General features: G+C 37.8%; 2 protein-coding genes across 8 annotated transcripts in view; both read right to left on the bottom strand.

The window, feature by feature from the left end:
• arhgef9b (Cdc42 guanine nucleotide exchange factor (GEF) 9b) overlaps positions 1–11,071 on the bottom strand; it is a 35,887-nt gene extending 24,816 nt beyond the window's left edge. For 4 of the 7 annotated variants that reach the window (XR_007829090.1, XM_051128044.1, XM_051128048.1 and 1 more), the window contains exons 1-4: positions 10,658–11,070; positions 7,302–8,855; positions 4,672–4,810; positions 4,361–4,467 (exon numbers count right to left, since the gene is read on the bottom strand). Coding sequence is in view for 6 of the 7 variants with exons in the window: in XM_051128044.1 (XP_050984001.1) it covers positions 4,361–4,467; positions 4,672–4,810; positions 7,302–8,783 (1,728 nt within the window). In the remaining variant the exon portion in view is untranslated. Of the gene's footprint in view, positions 1–4,360; positions 4,468–4,671; positions 4,811–7,301; positions 8,856–10,657 lie in introns of all 7 variants that reach the window. The other 3 variants (XM_051128047.1, XM_051128045.1, XM_051128046.1) reach the window with 2 other exon arrangements.
• A 3,676-nt stretch (positions 11,072–14,747) lies between these two features.
• On the bottom strand, positions 14,748–21,648 carry asb12b (ankyrin repeat and SOCS box-containing 12b). Its single transcript, XM_051128092.1, has 3 exons — positions 21,554–21,648; positions 17,984–18,805; positions 14,748–17,125 (listed from the first exon to the last, which is right to left on the bottom strand). Exons 2-3 carry the CDS (start codon positions 18,774–18,776, stop codon positions 16,992–16,994), a joined length of 927 nt encoding a protein of 308 aa, XP_050984049.1. The 5' UTR covers positions 18,777–18,805; positions 21,554–21,648; the 3' UTR covers positions 14,748–16,991.
• Positions 21,649–21,820: the final 172 nt, after the last annotated feature.

A 21,820-nucleotide genomic window follows, 5' to 3' on the forward strand; every position in this document is an offset into this window, starting at 1 on the left:
GTTGGTTTGAGAAAGCCTAACCTACAGGCAGACAGACAGATCAAACACATAAAATAATACTTATTTGCAGCATTTACTCTCCTGATCCAGACATGTGCACAGCATGCTGGGAACTAACAATCCACCACCTAGTCTTAGTTAATGCATCAAAAAAGATTCACAAAAAAGTAAACTTGTTTTACATGGATTAAACACTATTAAAGGAGAAGTCTACCTCCAAAACAAAGATTCACATATAATGTACTCACTCCCTCGTCATCCAAGATGTTCATGTCTTTCTTTCTTCAGTCGTAAAGAAATTTTTTTGAGGAAAACATTTCAGGATTTTTCTCCATATAATGGACTGATATGGTGCCCCGAGTTTGAACTTTCAAAATACAGTTTAAATGAGGCTTCAAACGATCACAAATGCGGTTGTAAACGATCCCAGCTGAGGAAGAAGGGTCTTATCTAGCGAAACGATTGGTTATTTACATTTAAAAAATACAATTTAAATACTTTTTAATGTCAAACGCTCGTCTTGTCTTTCTCTCCCTGAACTCTGTGTATTCTGGCTCAAGACAGTTAGTGTATGTCGAAAAACTCTGATCGTATTTTCTTCCTCAACTTCAAAAATCATTTCAAAATCATCCTACATCACTGCAGAAGAACAGACACAGTGTTTGCAAATTGAACAAGCAAAGAAGATCAAACACCCTTAACAAAAAAGGTAAAACAGCGATATAGGACAATTTTGAAGTTGAGGGAGAACATGAGATGGGAGTTTTTCCACATACACTAACTGACATGAACCAGAACAAAAACAGAGTCCAGGCAGAGCAAGACAAGACGAACGTTTGACATTAAAAAGTATATAAATTTTATTGATATGAAAATAACTGATCGTTTCGCTAGATAAGACTCTTCTTCCTCAGCTGGGATTGTTTACAACCGCATTTGTGATCGTTTGAAGCTGCATTTATACTGTATTTTGGAAGCTCAAACTCGGGGCACCATATCAGTCCATTATATGGAGTTTCTTTACGACTGAAGACAAAAAGACATGAACATCTTGGATGACAAGGGGGTGAGTACATTATTTGTAAATTGTTGTTCTAGAAGTGGACTTCTCCTTTAATTAAGTTAGGACACAATGTACAGCAATTGTGTCGCTGTGGCTCATTTTAAGTAAGTAAACTGAACAAGCATCACATATATTTTCTTTCACTGTGTAAAGTTTGAATACCTGTTCAAATTCTTTGAGAATAGAGAAGTCCACATCACGGCATCACAAAAACAACAAACCCACTCGACTTTAATGAGCTCAAAAATTTAAAACCGCAAACGACAAAACGGCAGAAACAGAACGGTATCACATATTAGTGTGAATGATAATGAAGTTGTATGTATAGTTAATGGTCTGGTGTGAACGGGCTTTAAGTCATGTAGGCATACATTTTGAGGAAACAACAGCAGACGGGACAAAATGTTGACGAACATAGAAAACAATGATACTTCCTGTCTGAGAGCTCGTGCGTAACAGCAGCCAGCTGCTCAGTTCTTCTCCGAACGCCTTTAACGCTGACCACCCTAACAAACAAGACCACTGCTCGATAGTCAAAGACACTGCTGAGAAAACAGTGGCCATGGTAAAAGAAGCTTTACATCTTCTCTCATGCCTCAAATGTTGAAAGCTGAGCAATTTAGATTAATTGTTCAAGGTCACATTGAACTCAGTGAGCATCAGCCCTATCCGGCATCCATATGAGAATGAGAAATGTTGCTGTTCCTATATGGAACACACTATTACATAACCGGAAAATCCCTCACGCAGCTGCAGCGCTGGTGGACCACAAACGATCTGTTCAAAACAGAGCCGGATTGACCTGTCATGTCCCGCACGGTTTAACGTCTGATGAGTCTGATTCTCCTCGATAACAACCCATCATCATCATCATTACAGCATGAATAATACATTCCTTAAACAACACGGGGTCAGGGAATATTTCCACATCCACAAACGGAGCCGTGAACTCTTGCCTTACAGCGTCTGCTGGTGCGCGGTCTTGCAAACATAATCTGCGCTAATTGCACTGCAATTACAATTGATCATGAATTATGCATATTTGCAGCGTTTTCTAAGCTAATGGTGATACATTATGCACCTGCCATTGCAATTAAATCACCATTAACCGGTTGTCTATATCAAACATAATCACACATCATCAGCACAATCTTCATAATTGTAAGTCTGTGAGTTTCTGAAGGAACGCAAAATGAAGTGAAACACTTAAACAACAACAGATGAACACAAAAGGTACACATACACTGATGTGGTTAAATAGTGATAAATCTTTGACATTTCATAAACAAATTAATCAAATTGGTTTCTAATGTATAACATTATTAAAGAAGCTATTATATAACAAAATAAAAGCACTTAATTCTTTACTCAAATTGCAGCGCTGACAGCATTCGTCAAGTAAAGTACCACAGTCTTGCATGAGAAGTGATAAGGATTATAGAATCTGAATGTGAAATGAAACCAGATTGAAAAAAGTTAATCTCGGATTCACAGCATGCTTTGCATGACTCGATGACTCATTTCCTTAAATATATCCATTACATAATGCAAGCGGGGAGACAATTTTAATAGTGATGCCAAATTAACTGAGCGGGTGAGATTTCACTCCCCGGTTTACGGCGATGCTCTGCAAACGTGATCTTAAGCAGACAGCGTCTGAGCTCACGCTGAACCAACACTCAGAGACGGGTGCCAGAACCACACACTAATCCACGGCACTCACATCTAGCGTGCAGGAAGACGTGGTACAAGGGATGAAAAGTGCTCTTTTGGTTTTATTTTATGAATGATAATCAGAATGCACTCTTAAAAATAAAGGTGCTTTAAAAGGTTCCTCACAGCGATGCCACAGAAGAACCATTTTTGGTTCCACAAAGAACCATTCAGTCAAAGGTTCTTTAAAGAAACATCTCTTTCTTACCTTTTTTAATCTGAAGAACCTTCTTTCACCATAAAGTAACTTTTATGAACAGAAAGGTTCTTCAGATGTTAAAGATTCTTTATGGAACCATTTAGACAAAAAAGGTTCTTCTATGGCATTGTGAAACACCTTTATTTTTAAGGTTGTAACATGATCAGGGCAACTACAGTATCACAGTAGCTAACTCATTAAAACTCATATCTCATATCTTTTCTATATGATGTGATCTACAGATTACCTACAGTACCCATTCTTTCATTGTCAAGGTTATGTATACAGCTGATTTCACAGCAACACAGTGGAAACTGGTAATTCACCACTGCCAAGAGGGGTTTTTAATATAGCTTGACTGTCTAAAGAAAGCTTTTATATTGGTGCTAGAGAAAACAGAGAAAAAGGACTGGGATGTCCCCTTTTATAGGAAAACTTTAACTCCCATGATGTACTGGACTCAATTTGTGAGCAGGGATACAAAAAAAAAAAACATGAGAAAGTATGATTTATAGTTTTAACAAAATCCCTGGAGCTGTCAAAAGTAAAACAAAAACATGTCATCCTGCAGACTTCTGCTGACTAATAATCCGGGATATCTCAGTGCACGTTCAAGAGCCAGAGCACACGTTTACATGTACTAATGACATAAATAATACAAAGCTAGTTAAAATAGCTAAAATTACCCTTTAATAGGAAGTTCATTTGCAGGACAAATTAACAGTACTACATCAACACTTCAGCTACTATTGGACTGAGCTGCTTATAACCAATAATTACCAGATGAGATTGGCTTAATTAAGAACTATTAACTAACTATGACCAGTTATAAAGAACCAATTAATTACTAATCACAGCATGTGTCTAAGTCAAATTACTTAATTGCATCACTAATTGCTCAAGTGTTTCCTAGTTACTCTGCAGACGTGAGTGGAGTGAGTCGTGTTATTTTAACATAGAAACATTCTGAAACATTTAAAATGGTGATCACTAATACTTTCTGCATATGCTAACTAGGTAACATTTGAGAAATTAGGTGAGGCTTAACACGGGTTGAAAAAGATTCAAATGGATTTTTAAAGCATCAAAGTTTCGCTGCATTTACATTCAGAGCGGGACAGAAATCTCTCAGGTTTCATTAAATATGTCTTCTTTTGTGTTTTGTAGATGAATCAAGAAATCCTGTGGGTTTGGAATGACATGAGGTTCAGTAAATGATGATGATAATTGCATATTACAGTGAACTAAACCTTTAACAGTAGTAACTCGATAGTTAATGCAGTACCACTCATTTGTCCTGTAATACTTCCTTAACATGAACAACATTAAACAATCCAAATCAGATGAACACCAGATGAAGGACAGGACAGAGGCGGATCACTCACCATGTTGACGTGCAGCGGTCCAGATCCTGGTCTAAACAGCTTCCGTCTGTTGGATCCTGTGCTGCTGTTCCTCATGCGGAGAACGACTGATTTAGCCATGGTTTTAGCTGCAGGACAGATCACTAGAATTAGCTTAAGTGCTCTATTTAAAATGATATTACAGTTCTTGCCACAACATGAAAGTGTAATCAGGACTTTCAGAGAGTATAAAGCTAACTTTAAACAATATGCATTGATCAGCCGCAGTCCGTGCTGTACCGTATGTGTGTATATGACCCATTATTCAGCTGTGGTTTTGGCTTGCACTGTACCTGGAGGAGTGAGCACGTGTGTCAGGGCAATGGGCTCCAGTGCGGACAGCGTGGTCGGCAGCGGCAGAGAGCGACACCGCTGGAGCAGAGCTTTAAGAGGAGGATCTGCAGGCGACTGGCCTGGGGGCCGCGAGAGCATCTGAAAATCAAAGTCAGGTAACCTTAAAACAACACATTTTCACATTATACTGCATCTAGAGCATCTCCTATAGTGGTATATCAATAGTGGAGTGGGGTTAGCCAGCATCTGAAAACAGTCAACAGAGAATGGGTAATGGAACTACGTCGGGCTATTGTTCACACAGGCAAAAACAAAAAGTCTAAACAGGAAAACATGAAATCCTGCTGTACAAGCACTCTAGAGGTGGGCTGAAATTTGATTAAAATAAGATGTTATGAATGCATCTCATTCTAAACAATCAGATCAGATTTGATGTGTTTTTCTCATCATCTGTCGTGTTGGACAGCACTTCCAATTTCAGTTACAGGCCTATTAAATTAACTGTTAAACAACGTTATTGTTTATAGCACTATTAAATATGCATTAGGCAATTTATTTCCATTTTTCCAATGTTTTCTTCAATTTTATATATAAAAAAAGATATTTAATGGGAAAGGTAGTAGAGTGAGGTAGGGAAAAGGCGTATTCATGGTGGGTGGGGTGAAAAAAAGTTAAACCCCTTGTCCCAGTTTTTATTTTAGTCTGGCTCAACCAGACAATGGTGGGTGGCGTTAATGTGAATAGACACTCCATTTTGAATATAACATCATCGTAATTTTGTTTTTTCATTAAGTCAGTGTTTTCCAACCCTGTTCCCGGAGGAACACCAACCTCCCTTATCTGACCCATGTGTTTCTGGGCTGCGTTCCACTTTTTTTATGCCCTTCCCTCACTAACTTCCCCTGTCTTGTTGACTCGGATGTGTGTCATTGATTACATTGCACGAGTGACCACTACCGCCAGAACCCACTAATGAGCGTACTAAACTCTTGACCCACTATAATGCTGATTTGGTATTTACATTTTTTGTTTATGAATCTGTTTGATGCAGTATTCTGTATGCATATAGGTGTGCTTTGGAGAAAATATACAAAATTACATAACCAAATGAAATATCGATATATGAACAGCGGCTATGGTTATCTCCTTTTGCTTTACTATTTCTGTCTGGAGAGGCCCGTCCTGAGGTCACTGGAGTTTGGATCCAGCCTCACTTCAGACTTCAGATAATGCCATTTCTTGATGGATAAACACAACTGCTAGATAGTGTCCTTATATTGTAATCATTGCAATCACAAGCTGCAATCACTGGATTAATAATATACTGAAGAGCATTAAATCATTTTGTGAATAACGGAATAAATACCTTTAACTAACCATGTGTATTTTAGTATGTTGAGATGTATATTATTAGCATATGGATGGACACTTCTTGATTATAACACTGAAGCGTTTTCCATTATTCTGTATCACAGAACTGAAGATCTGATGGTAGCATGGGCTGATCTTTGTTTAAAGAATTAGCAGAATAGGGGATATTGCAGTCCCGTCCACATGTTGAAATCGAATATTTAGGCTCAAAAAGTGCCATTTTCTAGTTTAACTTTAAATTTAGACAAACCATGAAAACGGACCCGGACCAAACTGCCCTCATAAGAAGAATAAAGATCCATTGCTAATGTCTCATAGTAGTTATTATAATTAGAACTTGAAGTTTGAACAATTGGTCGAAAACATCAGTCAGATTTAGTCAGATTTCCCCTGCAGAATGAACAAAGACAATGCCACACTCACTAAAACCAACTAGAAAATGCAGACCCGTGACTCACTACTAGGCTGCCACTGCTGGATTTACACAAAACTAGTCAACTAGTCGTTAATCAATTACTAATGTAAAGTTACAAGCGGAAGATGCCACAGGTAATTCTGCATGAGATTATTACTTGGGTTGGTTTAGGATTAACGCACTCTACATTATAAATAGGCAAGTCCTCCAGGGCCACTGTCCTCCACAGTTTAACGCCATTCTTAGTCAAACACACCAGCTTGTGATTTTCAAGTAATCCTGAAGATTTTGATTAGATTTGTTTTCAATTAAAGTTGGAGTAGGACAGTGGCCCTCCAGGACTGGAGCTATTCCTGCTCTACACAAATCTGGTACAGCTATTATTATTATTAATAATAATAATAATAATAATAATAATATGGCCAAATCTTTACCATTGTTATGATCACCTTTTAAAACACATCTTTTATTGGCTGCAATATTATAGAGTTGTGCAAACAAGTTAGTAGTGATTTAATAGCAATCTAACCTTTTTAGAATGACAATAAGCACTCAGCAGTATTTTGGATATTCTTCTTTTGAAATGCTTCTTTAAAGTCAACACGAAATCAAAAAGACATTTTTTGTTGACTTTCCAAGAAAAGACTTTTCAGCTGAACCAATTGTCAACCCTGTCTAATCACCTGACACAGAAACCATGTTTCACCATCCAGTCAGCTATCAATGGACAATATGGGAATATGGTAATATGGGTTGTGAAGTCATTTCTTGTTTACTTTATGATTAAACAACTTGGATGTTGAAAGCACTCAAAAAGTCACCATTCAAACCAGCTTATATTACCTTAAATATATCCTCCGGGCAGTTCATTTTTTTCCTATCCGTGCAAACATCTTGGTTTCCATCAACAGCTTTGCTAGATAAGTGATTCGGGATCGCTGTGTTTTCAAAGTCAGACTGTGTCTCCTTTAGTGGCTCTGGTTCTTCACATCTCGGGTGGCTCTCAATGGTGGCTAGAGAGATGTGAGTCGAGCTGATCTGAGACTGCGATTCATCCGAGTTATTGCACAGCGAGTTGCTATCTCTCGGAGAGTCTGGGCATGTTCTCCAGGCCTTCAGCACCACACGAGGAGAGCACTCCACCATGTCGTTGACAGGCGAGACCGCCTTGCACATGTCCGTAGATAATGTAGGTTTACCGTGAACTGAGGTATCGGCTTTCTGCTCGCTCCTGACTGTCAAAGGCACGAACTCTCCTGACTGCTGCGTCTTTCTCAAAGCGACAGGCGACTGCTGGTCTTCAGGGGGGGAGAATGAGCGGGACGAGTTTCTCCATTTCATTGCCGTCTCAGCCACCGTGTTGAAAAATCGGAGAAGGCCTCGGAAATGGCTGCTTTTGTTATCAATCCCTGTTTGTTCAGGCGCAGAGTTCAAATCTTTGACCAGTTCGAAGTTGACCGAGCCGTAGTCAGAATCAATGGTTTTGTCCAAGGTATTCATCGACTCAAAACTACTCTCTGCCAAAGTCTGACCTCCTTTTCCCTTAAGGGAAATTCTTCTCAAGTAGTTCAAAACATCTCCCCCCCTGGACCATCGTCTTCTTTGAGGTATCTTGAGGCTTTGCTTCCCACAGGAGTCGTCCTGTTCCGTCGCAGACAAATTGTTGTAGTTTGAAAAGTTGGGGTGAGATTTCTTTGTATAAACGACCCTTTCTGACAGCCTGCACCCATTTTGGTTGCTAACGGTGTCCTTGGTCTCCTGCTGGACGTTCTCTGGGGTTCCAGCGGGGTCGATTTCCTCAAACGAACAGTAGAAGTCTGCGGTGTGTCCTGCGAATGAATGTCTCTTGGCTTTATTCTTAAACACGTGCTTGAACTCCGAAGAAGGAGAGTCCTTGCACATGTACACATCATCGGCCTCGTCTTTCAGGTCAATGTTGAACTTGGAATCAGAAGTCTTACTAGCTTTGCCTCTAAAAACAGACGGGGACTTTAATTTCTTGAAGGACCTCACCTTGTTTGTGATCGACAGTTTGAGAAAGGACGCTTCACCTGGGAGGATGACGGAGTGAGGTCGCCTGTCCAGGTCAGAGGGGGCCTTGCGGCGCTGCAGGATCCTCCAGATGGCCGCCGTCCTGGAGCGCCGGATGGGTTCCTGTTTTTCTCTCCTGAGGGTCTGACAGGGAATAATGGAGTCGGAGGAATTGCACTCCGGAATCCATGAGATCTCAGTTTTGCTGTCTTCGTCAACCGAAACGTTGAACACGCTATTGACAAATCCATTGGAAAGACCAGTCTCTGACGCGGGGCTGGTTGCGCTATCCATCCTCTTGCATTTTAAAACAAGATGTCACGTGTCCAGCTTAGGTAGCATCATTTTTAGTGTCATGGAGAAAATCTGTGATAAAACAAAAACACATGCTATGGAAAATTAATGTGTCTAATGTAACCTAAGTTATTTAGCAAATGATCTATTTACTGTTTTACATTCAGATGGCATTCAATCATGTCTAATGGGAGAGGAAGGAAAGGAAAAAACAAGACGTGTGGCCAAATATAGTGTCCCATACTCAGAATTTGTGCTCTCCATTTCACCCATTCAAATGCACACACACACATACAGCAGTGAGGACTGAACTAACACACACACAGTGAACACACACCCAGAGCAGCCATTTTTTCACTTCCCCCACCTACAGTCTTTGCTGGAACCAGGACTCAAACCTGTGATCTTGGGGTTACAAATCTGACTCTCTAACCAATAGGCCATGACTGCCCCAAAAGATAGGTAGACTCTCTAGTCTAATAAAGTCACATTAAAGACAAACACAAATACTTCACTTGTTCCAAAACCATGTCCACAATGAATTAAATGCAGCAGTCTGCCTACCATGGATCATGTTTACTTTCTCCTGCATCATTTATAAATAGACTGGTAGCTGATAACTGAAAGTCTCTAGTTTTAATTACATAGACAACTATGTAGCTTAATTACACTCAGCCACCCACACACAAACAAGCAATACACTACTGTTCAAATGCTTGTGGTCAGTAAGATTTTTTTTGTATTTTATTTTTATTTATTTTTTTTTTTTGGAAAGAAATTGCTACTTTTATTCAGCAAGGACACATTTAAGTGACATGTATAGTACAATGTTACAAACATTTCAATTTGAAATAAATGCTGTTCTTCAAAGTTTCTGTTCATTGAAGAATCCTGAAAAAATCACACACTGTATCAAGTATTACATTATTCATTAAGAAACACAGTGTTATACTATTCATGAACTGTTTTCAGATGTGAACAAATAAATAAAATAAATACATAAATAAATAAATAACTAAAACCAATTAAAAATTCTGGTCTCACTATTAAGTGGCCTTAACTATTATGTACATACATCAAAAATAAGTACAATGTACTTAATGTGTTCATATTGGATTGCAAAACAATTTTGTTGCTATTGAGGTGGGATATGGGTAAGGTTAGGGACAGGTTTGGTGGTATGGGTAGGTTTAAGGGTGAGTTAAGGTCTAAAGGATGAGTCAACAGTGTAATTATAAATGTAATTACAGAAATTAATTACAGATGTAATTACATGCAGGTGTTTTTAAAATCTAAGTACAATGTAAATATATTTATGTACGCAATAAGTGCATTGTATCAAATGATTAATTTCAGTGTAAGCACCTAGTAGTTAAGGCAACTTAATATAAAGTGGGACCAAAAAATTCCAAAAATTCCAAAACATTTCAAAATATTAAAGTTTTTGACTGTACTTTTGATTAAAATAAGTGCAACCTTGGTGAACATAATATATATATATATATATATATTACTGACTACAAATTGAATATAAAAGAAATTATGGCTAACATAAAGAAGTGTGATTTCAAACCCTAGTTCTATTCAAATTTTCGGTAACACTTTTTTAAGAACCAATACTCACTATTATCTATTTACTTATTAGCATGCGTATTACTAGTACATTGACTGTTGCTTAGTACTTTAAAAGTATATATTGATGTCTTATTCTGCTTGACTATATTTTAGATCCCTTAATCCGCTGCTTACCTAAACGTAACAACTACCTTACTAACTATTAATAAACAGAAAATTAGGAGTTTAACAAGTCAAAAGTTAATAGTGAGAATTGGTCCCCCCCCCCAAAAAAAAAAAAAAAAAAAAAAAACACTTACCAAAGTAGAGTGTTTGTCTCATAAATGAACAGAAAACATTCTGTGTGAATCCTTTGACATCAGAAATGGATATCCAGTAAAACGATTTGTCCGACTGTTAATCCACAGCATTCTTCAGGAGCAGGAGAGGGTTTTTCGCAGCCTGATGCCCCACAGAGACCGAGCAGACGCCACATACACACACGCCCAGTTCCTCTCATTAAGTTTGAAGTCATGATCCAGTTATTTCTGCCACTCGTCCACTGCAACTACAAAGGCTCCAGCTCCAAATGGAGCTCGATATTGAGCTGTGTCAGTCGTTTTTACATTAGGAATCGAACGTGAATTTGAAATCACTTTAAACCGAATTCAATGGCAAATAAGTTTGTCGGTGCGGGGACGAGCGTCGCAGTCTACATGGTAAATGGACACAATACACAAAACGTGGGGTCAAAGTTTGAGGGCCTATTTTAAACACTTCCTTTTTGTCCTGTTTTGGTACTACTGTAATCACATGGCATTTTCCTGCTCTACACAGGAAAGAGAGGATCTTACACAAGTGACTGAAAAAATGCTTTAAGCTTGACAAAGACAGGAAGCCTGGCTGACAGCATGTAAATATCTGCCCCGTACACTCTTTCCCTTCTGTCTGTGCTGCACCATTGTGAGGGAAAGACAATTGGGTTTTCTTTCCCCTTGTGAGTCAGTACGCTCCAGTTTGTCAACACGACACGGCCACAATAGCCATTTCATCCTCTGAAACGTGTCGCTGGCGCGCCGCATACGTATCGAACGTACATATCACGCATTCAAAGGCCTTTTATTGGCATCGACTCTCCTTCACGAGCGTTTTTACCTAAGGAAGATGAAAGACCATAAAACATTCTCCAAGCGCCTCACGTTCAGCCCACTTCCTGTGCATGAGCAGGCAGCTTTCCTGCTATCCATTTCTGTCACAATGCACATCCTGGATAAGAAAGCCCTCCTTTACTTTTTGTTTTTCAAAACCAAAGGCAAGACTAAACTCTGATGCGAATGAGTTGGGAAAAGGGGAAGAGGGTGAGACAGCGGGACAGTTATCACGAGTCGAAATTAAAACACATTCTCTTAACTAGCGTGTTGATGTTTGTTCTGTATAATCTCTCTGTTTCAAACTGCTGTTCAGAAAGCACCTCGTGTGATGTCATCACTTTTTATCTTGTAGAACAATTGCCTTCTTCCTTAGTTTCCTGTGACACAGATCAGAAGTCTGATAGTGCAGCCTCAACAACAACAGAAAACCTCAAACCGTTTCACCAGTAATTGTCCTATGATGGAGTTAAAAGACTATCAAGTGCTATAAATAGTAGAAATGAAAATACTCATATTATATGGTGACAGATCTTAATCTTGATTCTTTTTGAAAGGTATTTATACATTCTCGCTCTTATGTCTGACAACTTAACAAAATTTGAATTCTCCTGACATGTGCATTCATTCATCATAATGTCCAGTGCTTGGTAAAATTGGCTGGAAAGAACATTTACAGACTGGAGCTGTTGAAACTTCAGCTTTGCTCTAATCAGTCTATTATTTTTTTAAATTTGGCATTGTGGGACACAAACGAGGTTGTAATGTCAGTAAACCAAGGACTACTAACCAAGGTTTTTTTTTACAGCAGGATATGATTTGTGTTGTTTATTGTTGCAGTGGGAGGTTGTGTTGTTCTGTGATGCCAGTCCATTTCCTGCTCTCTTGCTCTTTATCTAATGCACTTTCAGTTTTATAAATTTAAAGTTCAATTAAGATCAAAGGAATCATCATTAAATCAGCTGTTTAAATCACATGCTAGGGGTTTGCAGCAGAGCCAGTATCTGTATCTGTGGTAATCTCAAAATTATTTTTATATCTATTTGGAGAAAAAGTGGAAATGGGCGGGAGCTCATCAAATTACATCATGTTTTTAAATGTAATTCTGTTCCCTTCATTGTTTTCATGTAACAAATATGCCTTGTACACTGTAAAAAGTCATTTGTTAAGTTTACTTAAATTGTTAAATGAACTTAAATTAAATTAACTTGTTGCCTTAATTCAATTAAGTAATCTTAACTTAATTGTATTAAGCGTAATTTAATTAAATCTACTAATATATTAAAAGTATTTCTTACTTTTTTTGAGTTCAATTTACACAATTTAAGTTTTTTTTTTTTAACTTAAAGGGGTCATCGGATGCTAAGTTCACTTTTTCATGTTGTTTGAACATTAATGTGTGTTGTCAGTGTATGTACAAATCTACGCTATAATGATGAAAATCCATGCAGTGGTTTTTAATTAATCTGTAAAAATAATATCCCCTTTTTCAAATCGAGCCGTTCTCAGATGCCTGTCATTGTGCTGTCACACCAGCAGAGGCCACTCCCACCATAGTTGATTGACATGAGCTCTTACCTCAGATCAGCTGTAACAGTCCGACCTCTTTTGTTTCGATGCCGGAGCAGGGATGTAAGTTAGACAAGAATTGAGCGATTGAGGTGTTGTGTTACTGGATGTAATAATGAACATAGTGGTCGTCATTTACTCCCGACATCTGAGCAGCTGAAGATGCAGTGGATTACGTTTGTTTGTGAAGGGAATGCGCCTCCCGATCTACATATATCCGTCTATGTTCACGCGAATCATTCGTGATCCAGCTTCACTTACAGCAGACGTGAGTATAAGGGGTTTTTTTATGAATCTTTGCGACTGCCTTTCCTAATAATGTGCAAGTTTAGCGGCTAAACGCGGCTAAAGTAAACAGGCTCGTCACTCCACAGAGAGAAGAGAGGGGCGGGACGAGTAGAGCTCATTTGCATTTAAAGCAGCCTCGACCAGAATGAGATGATTATTGCGGAGCTGATTTTGACAAGGTAAAAAGGGTGTTGTTTTACACAACCGTTGGGAATTTTTAACCAAAGTATATTATAGACTTTTCATTAAGACCCTGAAGAATCATAGCAACTTGTGGAAAATGAGCATCCGATGACCCCTTTAATTGAATCTGTGATCTGAGGAACACTGAGAGTCAGTAGTAGCACAACAAGAGCAAATAAAATGTTTATTGTTACAGTTAATAAAAATAAATAAAATTGAATCTATGTCTGTGAGAAACTCAAGTTTGTTTGATTGCAGGATATTGCCACAAATATTAAAGGATTATATCAACCCAATTAAAAGTTTAATGAAGTGTTTATGAAAAGCAATACAATCATAAAAACTCATTAATCAACACAGAAAATACACTAGCTAATTAATTAATAAAATATTAAATCACCTTTTAGAAACAATCCATTTATTTTTTTCTCTTTTTTTGAAACCTAATAACTGTGATTTCATATTGCACCGTTGCATCAATAGAAAGAGAATTATAACATTTTTTAATGAAGTTCCAAGTGCCCGATCAAAGGGATCACTAACCACTATAATGGTGAGTTCAAACAAAAAAATATTTTAGGAATTTAGATGTTCTCGCAGATTTGTCAGTCCTATTGACAATTCAACATTCAAGATGACTTTGGGAAACGAGTAAATGCAACTAGAAAAAGATGACTTCTGAAGTGGAGGAAATGCATAAAAAGACTAAGAATTGCCCCTCCTCAAAACCTTTTCTTTTTTCCCCCTTTTCTTCTTCTATTGTTATGTTGCACATTAGCAGCATTTTAGTGCACCGCTGCCTCTCACTGGTGTATTAATGTCATTGGTTCCTTTGTGGATACTTGAATATTTTAAGTAAGTGTCACTAAAGCAGTAAGTAAATTGTTTTATTTGCCTTGAAATTAGCTGTAACTTAATAAAACCTAGTAAGTATAACTACTAAGTAAAGATAACTAATAATTTAGTATTAGTATTAGACAGCTAATAAGTATGTGATATGCACTCATTTCATTCATAGTTTACATTCATTCACTTCACAGACTTGTTGCGTATTTATTTTCAAATTTTATGTATAATTGTCACGTAACGTGTGAGAAAGGGGCGAACGAAGACGAAGGTCAAAGATAAAGTCTTTATTATAATCCACAGGTAAATCCACAACAGGAGGGTAGAAACACACGCACATTGACGAGACCGGACACAAAGCATTGAGCTCAAACAACTTCCAAAGGGTGCTAATGACACACAAAGAGGTGATGGTGATTAACTAATAATGACTTGACGAGGACAGGAACAGGAACAACCATATATGGACACATGAGGGAAAAACCAACACTAATAGTCCAGGGGTGTGACAATAATATTGTATGTCCTCTGACTCATCTGTTATCTAGCTGACACCAATACTGACTGTGTTATTTTTTCCTATCATTCAGTGGGTAGGTATTCAGCTTCAGGCACATCTGTAGCTACAACTATGTCTTGATCTTACTAACTATAATCCAGGGGCCAAGATTGCCTACCATCACCATTGCTGCCAGATGTCTATTAAATCTGAAATGCAGCATCATCCATATGGCTAAACTGATACTGCTACTACATAGACATGGTTCTCCAAAGAGAGAAGAAACAAACTGACATAAATCCATAGCATTAGCATTCCACACAGCTGCTACACTATTGACACCATCTTCTGATGAACAGGATACTCCAGTATTTCAGCTGAGGGCAAAATCACTGAATGCATCACTGTTCAGTGACATTTTACAGAATTGTAACTTTCTGAGGAGGGTCATCTTCTGTTCCAAAATGACAAATGTCATTAATGACATTAATAAGACTTTCCATCTCCACCCTGGACTCTCCGTCTCCTCATCCATGATTTAACACCCCTGTGTGATGTTCATGTAGAAATGATTTACTGACTGTGTACTGAGTGAACCTCTTAGTGAACATTTCTGCTTCTGTAACAGCTTCCGTTTTTCTGGAAAGTCTTCCCACTAGATCTCGAAACATGGAAGCAGAAACAAGAAAGAAGTGCACTGCTGTCAGACGATGGGCCCTGGCTTGGGGTCAAGCAGTTCATTTCTTCCCACCGGTGTTGGTGTCTGCTTTTGCAGGCCACTGGATTTCTTTCATACCAGACTTCATATTATCAGAGATGTTCTTATCATGGGATGTCCCAGCCTCCATACCTCGGCCATTGAATAAAACACAACATCAAACTCATTTCAACCAAAGAAATGACTGAGAAGTGCTGAAATGATTTTCTTTTATAAAACAGCATCTTATTGTTGTCTGACAAATACCAAGTTAGATGAAACCAAGATTAATGTTTTAATGGCAAACATGTATCCTTCACAATGCATGACATATGGGACACTTGTATATAATACACATAATACAGTAATAAAGTGGTATAGACACAAAGGAAAATGAACTGTTAACAGATTTCAATAATGCATGTGAGAGGAAGAGCAGCGTATTTAACAATCAACTGATCAGAGTTACTATGGTAAATAATGATCACTGCTGTGGTAACAGAGACCTCTGCTGGCAATACGGAAATGAGGCACTTTTTGAGGAAAATAGATCTAAACTAAGTAAAATACAATAAAATAAAATAAAAATAATTAGGCTGTCACTACACCTCACAGATGTCACATTAACAATGTGAATTGTGGAAAGCACTGTATAATTAAGTGGACTTGACTATTATAACAAATAGTTTTTTTTATTATTATTATTCATTCATTTATTCATTTATATTTGGAGCTGCAACAAAATTGCACATCATGTAGTAAATGTTTGTTAAAGGACAAAATGATTGGGGGGGAAAAAAAGTATTTTAAGTGATGTTTAAGCATAAAAGGCAACTGGAAGACATTCTAGAGGCAGAATTCCCCATCTTAAATTATTACACCATTCAACTAAACTGCATATAACAATTTGACATGTAGTAGCCTATACTCCAGCAAGATCACATGAATAATATACTTTATAAATATATTTCAGTCTGGTTTACTATTTTTTCTGAGATCTTCTAAAATGCTGTTCATCCTTCAGAGCGGGTCAGGGATGTGACTACAGGAAATAAATCATTTTGTTGAAGATCCGCAGGACGGCAGTTCAGCTGCAGACTTTGGTAATGTTTTCAACCATTAGAGGGCAGAGCTGATCTTCCTCCCTTATTCACTCTACATCACATCAACCAAAGAAGAACATAACCTACTGCACTGTTGCATTAACCACATATTCATTAATATTTTATTAAAAAATAATAAAATATTCCATTAAATGCTACATTATCTGTAGCATTTAGAGTTTGTAATACAGACCATTTTATAATATACATAATACAACATTTTACAAAAAGGGAAAATTAAATTAGTCAAATCTTAAGATATATTTTTCACAAAAGAGAAGAGATGAGAAAAAGAAGGAAAAAATATGAAAAACAGAAAAATTAAGATACATGGTTCAAATAGTCCTTCAGTATTTTGGGAATATCCAGGCAATCTATGCAGCACATTTTGTTTTCCACTGGAAGGAACTTCCATAAAGAAAGTCGCGCCTGAGACATCAGTGTTTTTGGACAAACTGCGTATAGAGAGGATTTGATGTTAAAAATCACATAGGAATAAATGACAGCATGAAAGCAGCGCACACACACACACACACACACGTCTGGTTTATTATCCTTGTAGGGACTCTCCATAGGCGCAATGGTTTTTATACTGTCCACACTGTATTTTCTATCCCCTTACCCTAACCCTAATTTTTTTTTTTTTTTTTTTATACATCATTCTGTATGATTTATAAGCTCGTTTCCCCATGGGGACCTCAATTTAGGTCCCCACAGTGACACGAGTCTCCATGAGTCTGTGTGTATTCAGGTTTAGGTCCCCACCAGGATATAAAAACAAGACCACACACACACACACACACACACACACACCTGTGAAGCTGTATTAGTGTGCACCTCCCACAGATTCAGTGGCTTTTATACTGAGCTATCACATACTTTCAGCTCACTAGAAGTTGAACATCCATTTATTCCACAAGCTACCACAAGCTGCTGTAGTCTACAAACCATCAAAGCAGATTTAGCTTCAGTATGCAAACAGTTTTAAGGAAAAGTAAGTAAGCATTTATTTATTTGTTGTTTGTTGTTTGTGCATTAAATTACTTAATTGCATTACTTAAATAATTGCAATAGTGCATTAAATATTTTGCATCTGAAAATATGTATGTATATATATATATATATATAGCGCATGACCTCCCCGCAAACTGAGGTCATGCACTAAACCCAAACCTCCCCCTCACAGACACGTTAACGTCAGTAGATTTAAGTGCAGACTGAATGCAAAAAAAGGATTTCTTATGAACAGCTCCGTTGTTGAAATAACCAGTCTAAATACAAGTGTAGCTGTGACAAATGTTTTGCAGACTTACCTCTCTCTTTGAGCAGAAGCATCACTGCTTCATTCTGTCTGGTTGTTTTATCTGCGACTGAAGTGGGCAGATAGACATTTGCTCCAAAGTCTATGAGCAGCTGAATGTATTGGGGCCCGCAGCCGTATTTAAGACACATCTCCAGCACAGTTTTAGGCTGTTTGATCCGGCTCAGCATCTTTTCTTCAGTGCAGTTGTAGTCTGGGTTTGCTCCATGCTGCAGTAACAGTTTGAAGCACTCCAGATGGCCGTAACAAGCTGAAATGTAGAGCGGCCCTCGGCAGGCCGTGGCGTTCGAGGCCCAGTCGGGCATTTTGGGCTTGACGTCTACATCGGCTTTGTGTCGCAGGAGCTCCCTCAGGATGTCCAGGTCGCCCTCTCTGGCCGCGGTGAGCACAGGAGAGCAGTTGTTATACGGGCTGCCGTTAGGGTCGGCGCCAGCTTTCAATAACGCGACAACACAGTCCAGGTGTTTGCCGGCGACGGCCGTGAAAAGTGGAGTCTGAGCTTTGACGTCCAGGCTGTCGACCTCTGCCCCGTGAGCCAGCAGCACCTCCAGACAGCGCAGGTGACCCTGAGAGGCGGCCGTACGCAGCGGAGTGACCGGGACGCCCCAGCCGCTGCGGTGGTTGATGCACCTCCTGTACTTTTCCTGAGACAGGAGATCAGACAGGAGTTTGTCGTCATCCTTAAACACGGCCTGATTGAGTTCCTGACTGCAGCTGGTGTCTTCCTCCTCATCCTCTTTGGGTTGGAGAAGAGAAAAGATCTTAGATATGTCCATCAAACTCATGCTGGTGGACTGCTCCAAACTGCTCAGGTCTCCATTTGATTAGTCAGCAAAAAAGAAAGAATTCATTCATTAATTACAAAGTTTTACAACATAAAAAAAGAAACATTGTTTTTGCATTTAATTCATTAATTTCTGTTTCCAGTCTCACAGCCCACAGGTAATAGCCTGATAATCAGACCATCAGTATGATTATGAACATGATATGTGACCCTGGACCACAAAACCAGTCATAAGATTTATACATCATCTGAAAACGGAATAAATAAGCTTTCCATTGACGTATGGTTCATTAGGAAAGGACAATACTATTTGAAAATCTGGAATCTGAGGGTGCAAAAAAATCAAAATATTGAGAAAATCGCCTTTAAAGTTGTCCAAGTAAAGTTCTTAGCAATGCATATTACTAATCAAAAATTAAGTTTTGATATATTTAGGGTGGAAAATTTACAAAATATCTTCATTGAACATTATCTTTACATAAAATCCTAATGATTTTTGCCATAAAAGGAAAATCGATAATTTTGACCCATCCAATGTATTTTTGTCTATTGCTACAAATATACCTGTGCAACATAAGACTGGTTCTGTGGTCTAGGGTCACATATCACTTTAATAGAGTTCATATTTTAGTAGCTTACTTTTTAGACACTATACTGCCAGTTACTTTTGACTTTATTTCCAAATTAAACAGGATGCACGTCTCTAAACCACAAAGTCTCTGTTTCAGTGAATGAGTGTTTTTGAGTAAATTCCTGGAGTGACTGTCACCTGTTCTCAACCACTGGTGGCACAACAAAGCAACACTTTAGATTAGGGAACACTTACTGTTTATTGATAGTAAGTAAGGCTGATATGTTTAGGTATTGGGTAGGGTTAAAGGATCTAGAATATAGTCATGCATTAATATGTGACCCTGGAACACAAAACCAGTCATAAGTGTCAAAAAACAGTCTCTGATTAATACATCATCTACAGTCTGAATAAATTCATTTCCATTGATGTATGGTTTGTTAGGATAGGTATAATAATAATTGATCGAGATACAACTATTTGACGATCTGGAATCTGAGGGTGCAAAGAAAAAAAAATCTAAATATTTACAAAATCGCCTTTACAAATGTCCAAATGAAGTTCTTAGCAATGCATATTACTAATTACAAAAATGAGGTTTTGATATATTTATAGTTGGACATTTACAAATGATCTTCGATAGAATCTTTGGCATAAAAGAAAAATAGATAATTCTGACTCATACAATGTATTGATGACTATTGCTACAGATATACCCGTGATACTTAAGACTGGTTTTGTGCTTCAGGGTCACATATGTGTTTTGTAAGTACAAATAAGCAGCTAATATTCTAGCAATATGCATGCTAATGAGCAGATAATTAATAGTGAATAGTGGTTATTCATCTAAAGTGTTACCGATTTGATACGTACTGTTGAATATATTGACTGAGTACAGTTGAAACATTTATGCCTTTTATACTGACCAGAATAAACATGGATTGTTTTTCTACATATAGAATTTCTATTTTCCACAATTAATGGATGAAGACAAAGACCCTAGTACAGTTTTAATGTGCTAAATAAGATATTGTTTTTAAACGTTTAAATGAAATATGCTGGCACATATCATTTGTTTGTTTGTTTGTTTATTTAACACTGATTACTTGTAACAAAAAAAAAATAAATAAAAATAATGTAAGCTTATATTATAACATAGCATTACAGCTGAGCACACTGGATATTACCTAACATGAAACCTAACAAACTAGCATACCCCCCAAAAAATCATGTTAATTTAACAACATATGAACATTTACAATACACACAGTTCTTTATCAAGAATAACAATTAACTCACTATAAAAATAAAGGAAGTAAATTTAAAACATAACCCTCTAGAACACACACATTACAGTAGTCTTTAGCCTGTTACAACTGTGCTCTGTCTGCCATATATCTAATGAACGTTCACAGCTCCTGCTTATAGATATTCCAGCACAAGCTTTGTTTATAAACAAAATATTTTCATGTGTGGGGGTCGGTTTAGTTGTAACACATTTTAACTTTTCCCCTCCCATTTATGAAGTACAAAGCAATTTAAGAAAGCGCTAAAATGTGTAAAATTATAAAAAATAAAGTATTGTTTGCCAGTGGATCATGTAATTAATAAATATCTCAAAATATCAATATTTACGACAGATGACATCTGACATTAACGAATGATATTTTTGTCCTGAGAACCCAGTTCACTTACAATTTACTTTTCAATTCAGATCTACCTTCATTTTACATGGATTTTCATTTGGTGCACTGAAATGACAAAATTAACGTAATTTAATACTAGGTCCTGAAAGTCGCTGCTAAAGCGAACAAAGCATTTGTGTAACTGAACGTTAGACCCAAAACCATAGATTTACTGAGATATAGTCCAATGACAACTTTATCTAACTGGTGTTCACTATATTTAGCATGTGTTCAAGTCACAGCAAATGCCGCCTATCAACAGAAGTCTGCAAATTAAACATTTAATCCAGTGTAAGTCACTGTAAATTCTTATTTGTCCATGTTATATTTTAAGTGAAATCACACTCTGCCAAATGTCATCATTAACAACAGTTGCTGTTGCTGTAAGTATTCTAATAACAAACAAACACATGTATAGTATCAGTCCACCAAAAGAAGTTTGGAGGCCCTTTAGTTAATGCAGCTTGTTGTGCCATGTTTCTGCTGTAATAAAGCCCCATTTCTCCTGTAATTGAAGCTTACCTGTGGAGTGTGAAGTATCCACAGAGAGAAACACATGAAGGCTCTGTAGCGCTGAGGGTCAGTGTGACACAGACAGATCTGAGCAGACACGCGGCTAAGTTTAGGCCACAAATGGACCAGCCCAAACTTCCATTCTTGGAGGGCCAGAGGAATGGAGTTATAATTAGAAAGGTGATAGACCTGTGACAAGCACAGACAACATGAGCTGTTAGTGTAAGATCACAGCCTCACTGGAACGCCATCAATACACGCACGATAGCCACTGAA

Source organism: Labeo rohita, chromosome 14 (genome assembly GCF_022985175.1).
Source record: "Labeo rohita strain BAU-BD-2019 chromosome 14, IGBB_LRoh.1.0, whole genome shotgun sequence".
Classification (NCBI taxonomy): Eukaryota; Metazoa; Chordata; class Actinopteri; order Cypriniformes; family Cyprinidae; genus Labeo; species Labeo rohita.

Bases quoted from the DNA above. Each gene is read 5' to 3' on its own strand.
- asb12b (XM_051128092.1), bottom strand. From the start codon at position 18,776: ATGAGTTTGATGGACATATCTAAGATCTTTTCTCTTCTCCAACCCAAA. The intron at 17,126-17,983 runs GTAAGTCTGCAA...CTCTATACGCAG, and splicing joins GCTTCTGCTCAAAGAGAGAG to TTTGTCCAAAAACACTGATG.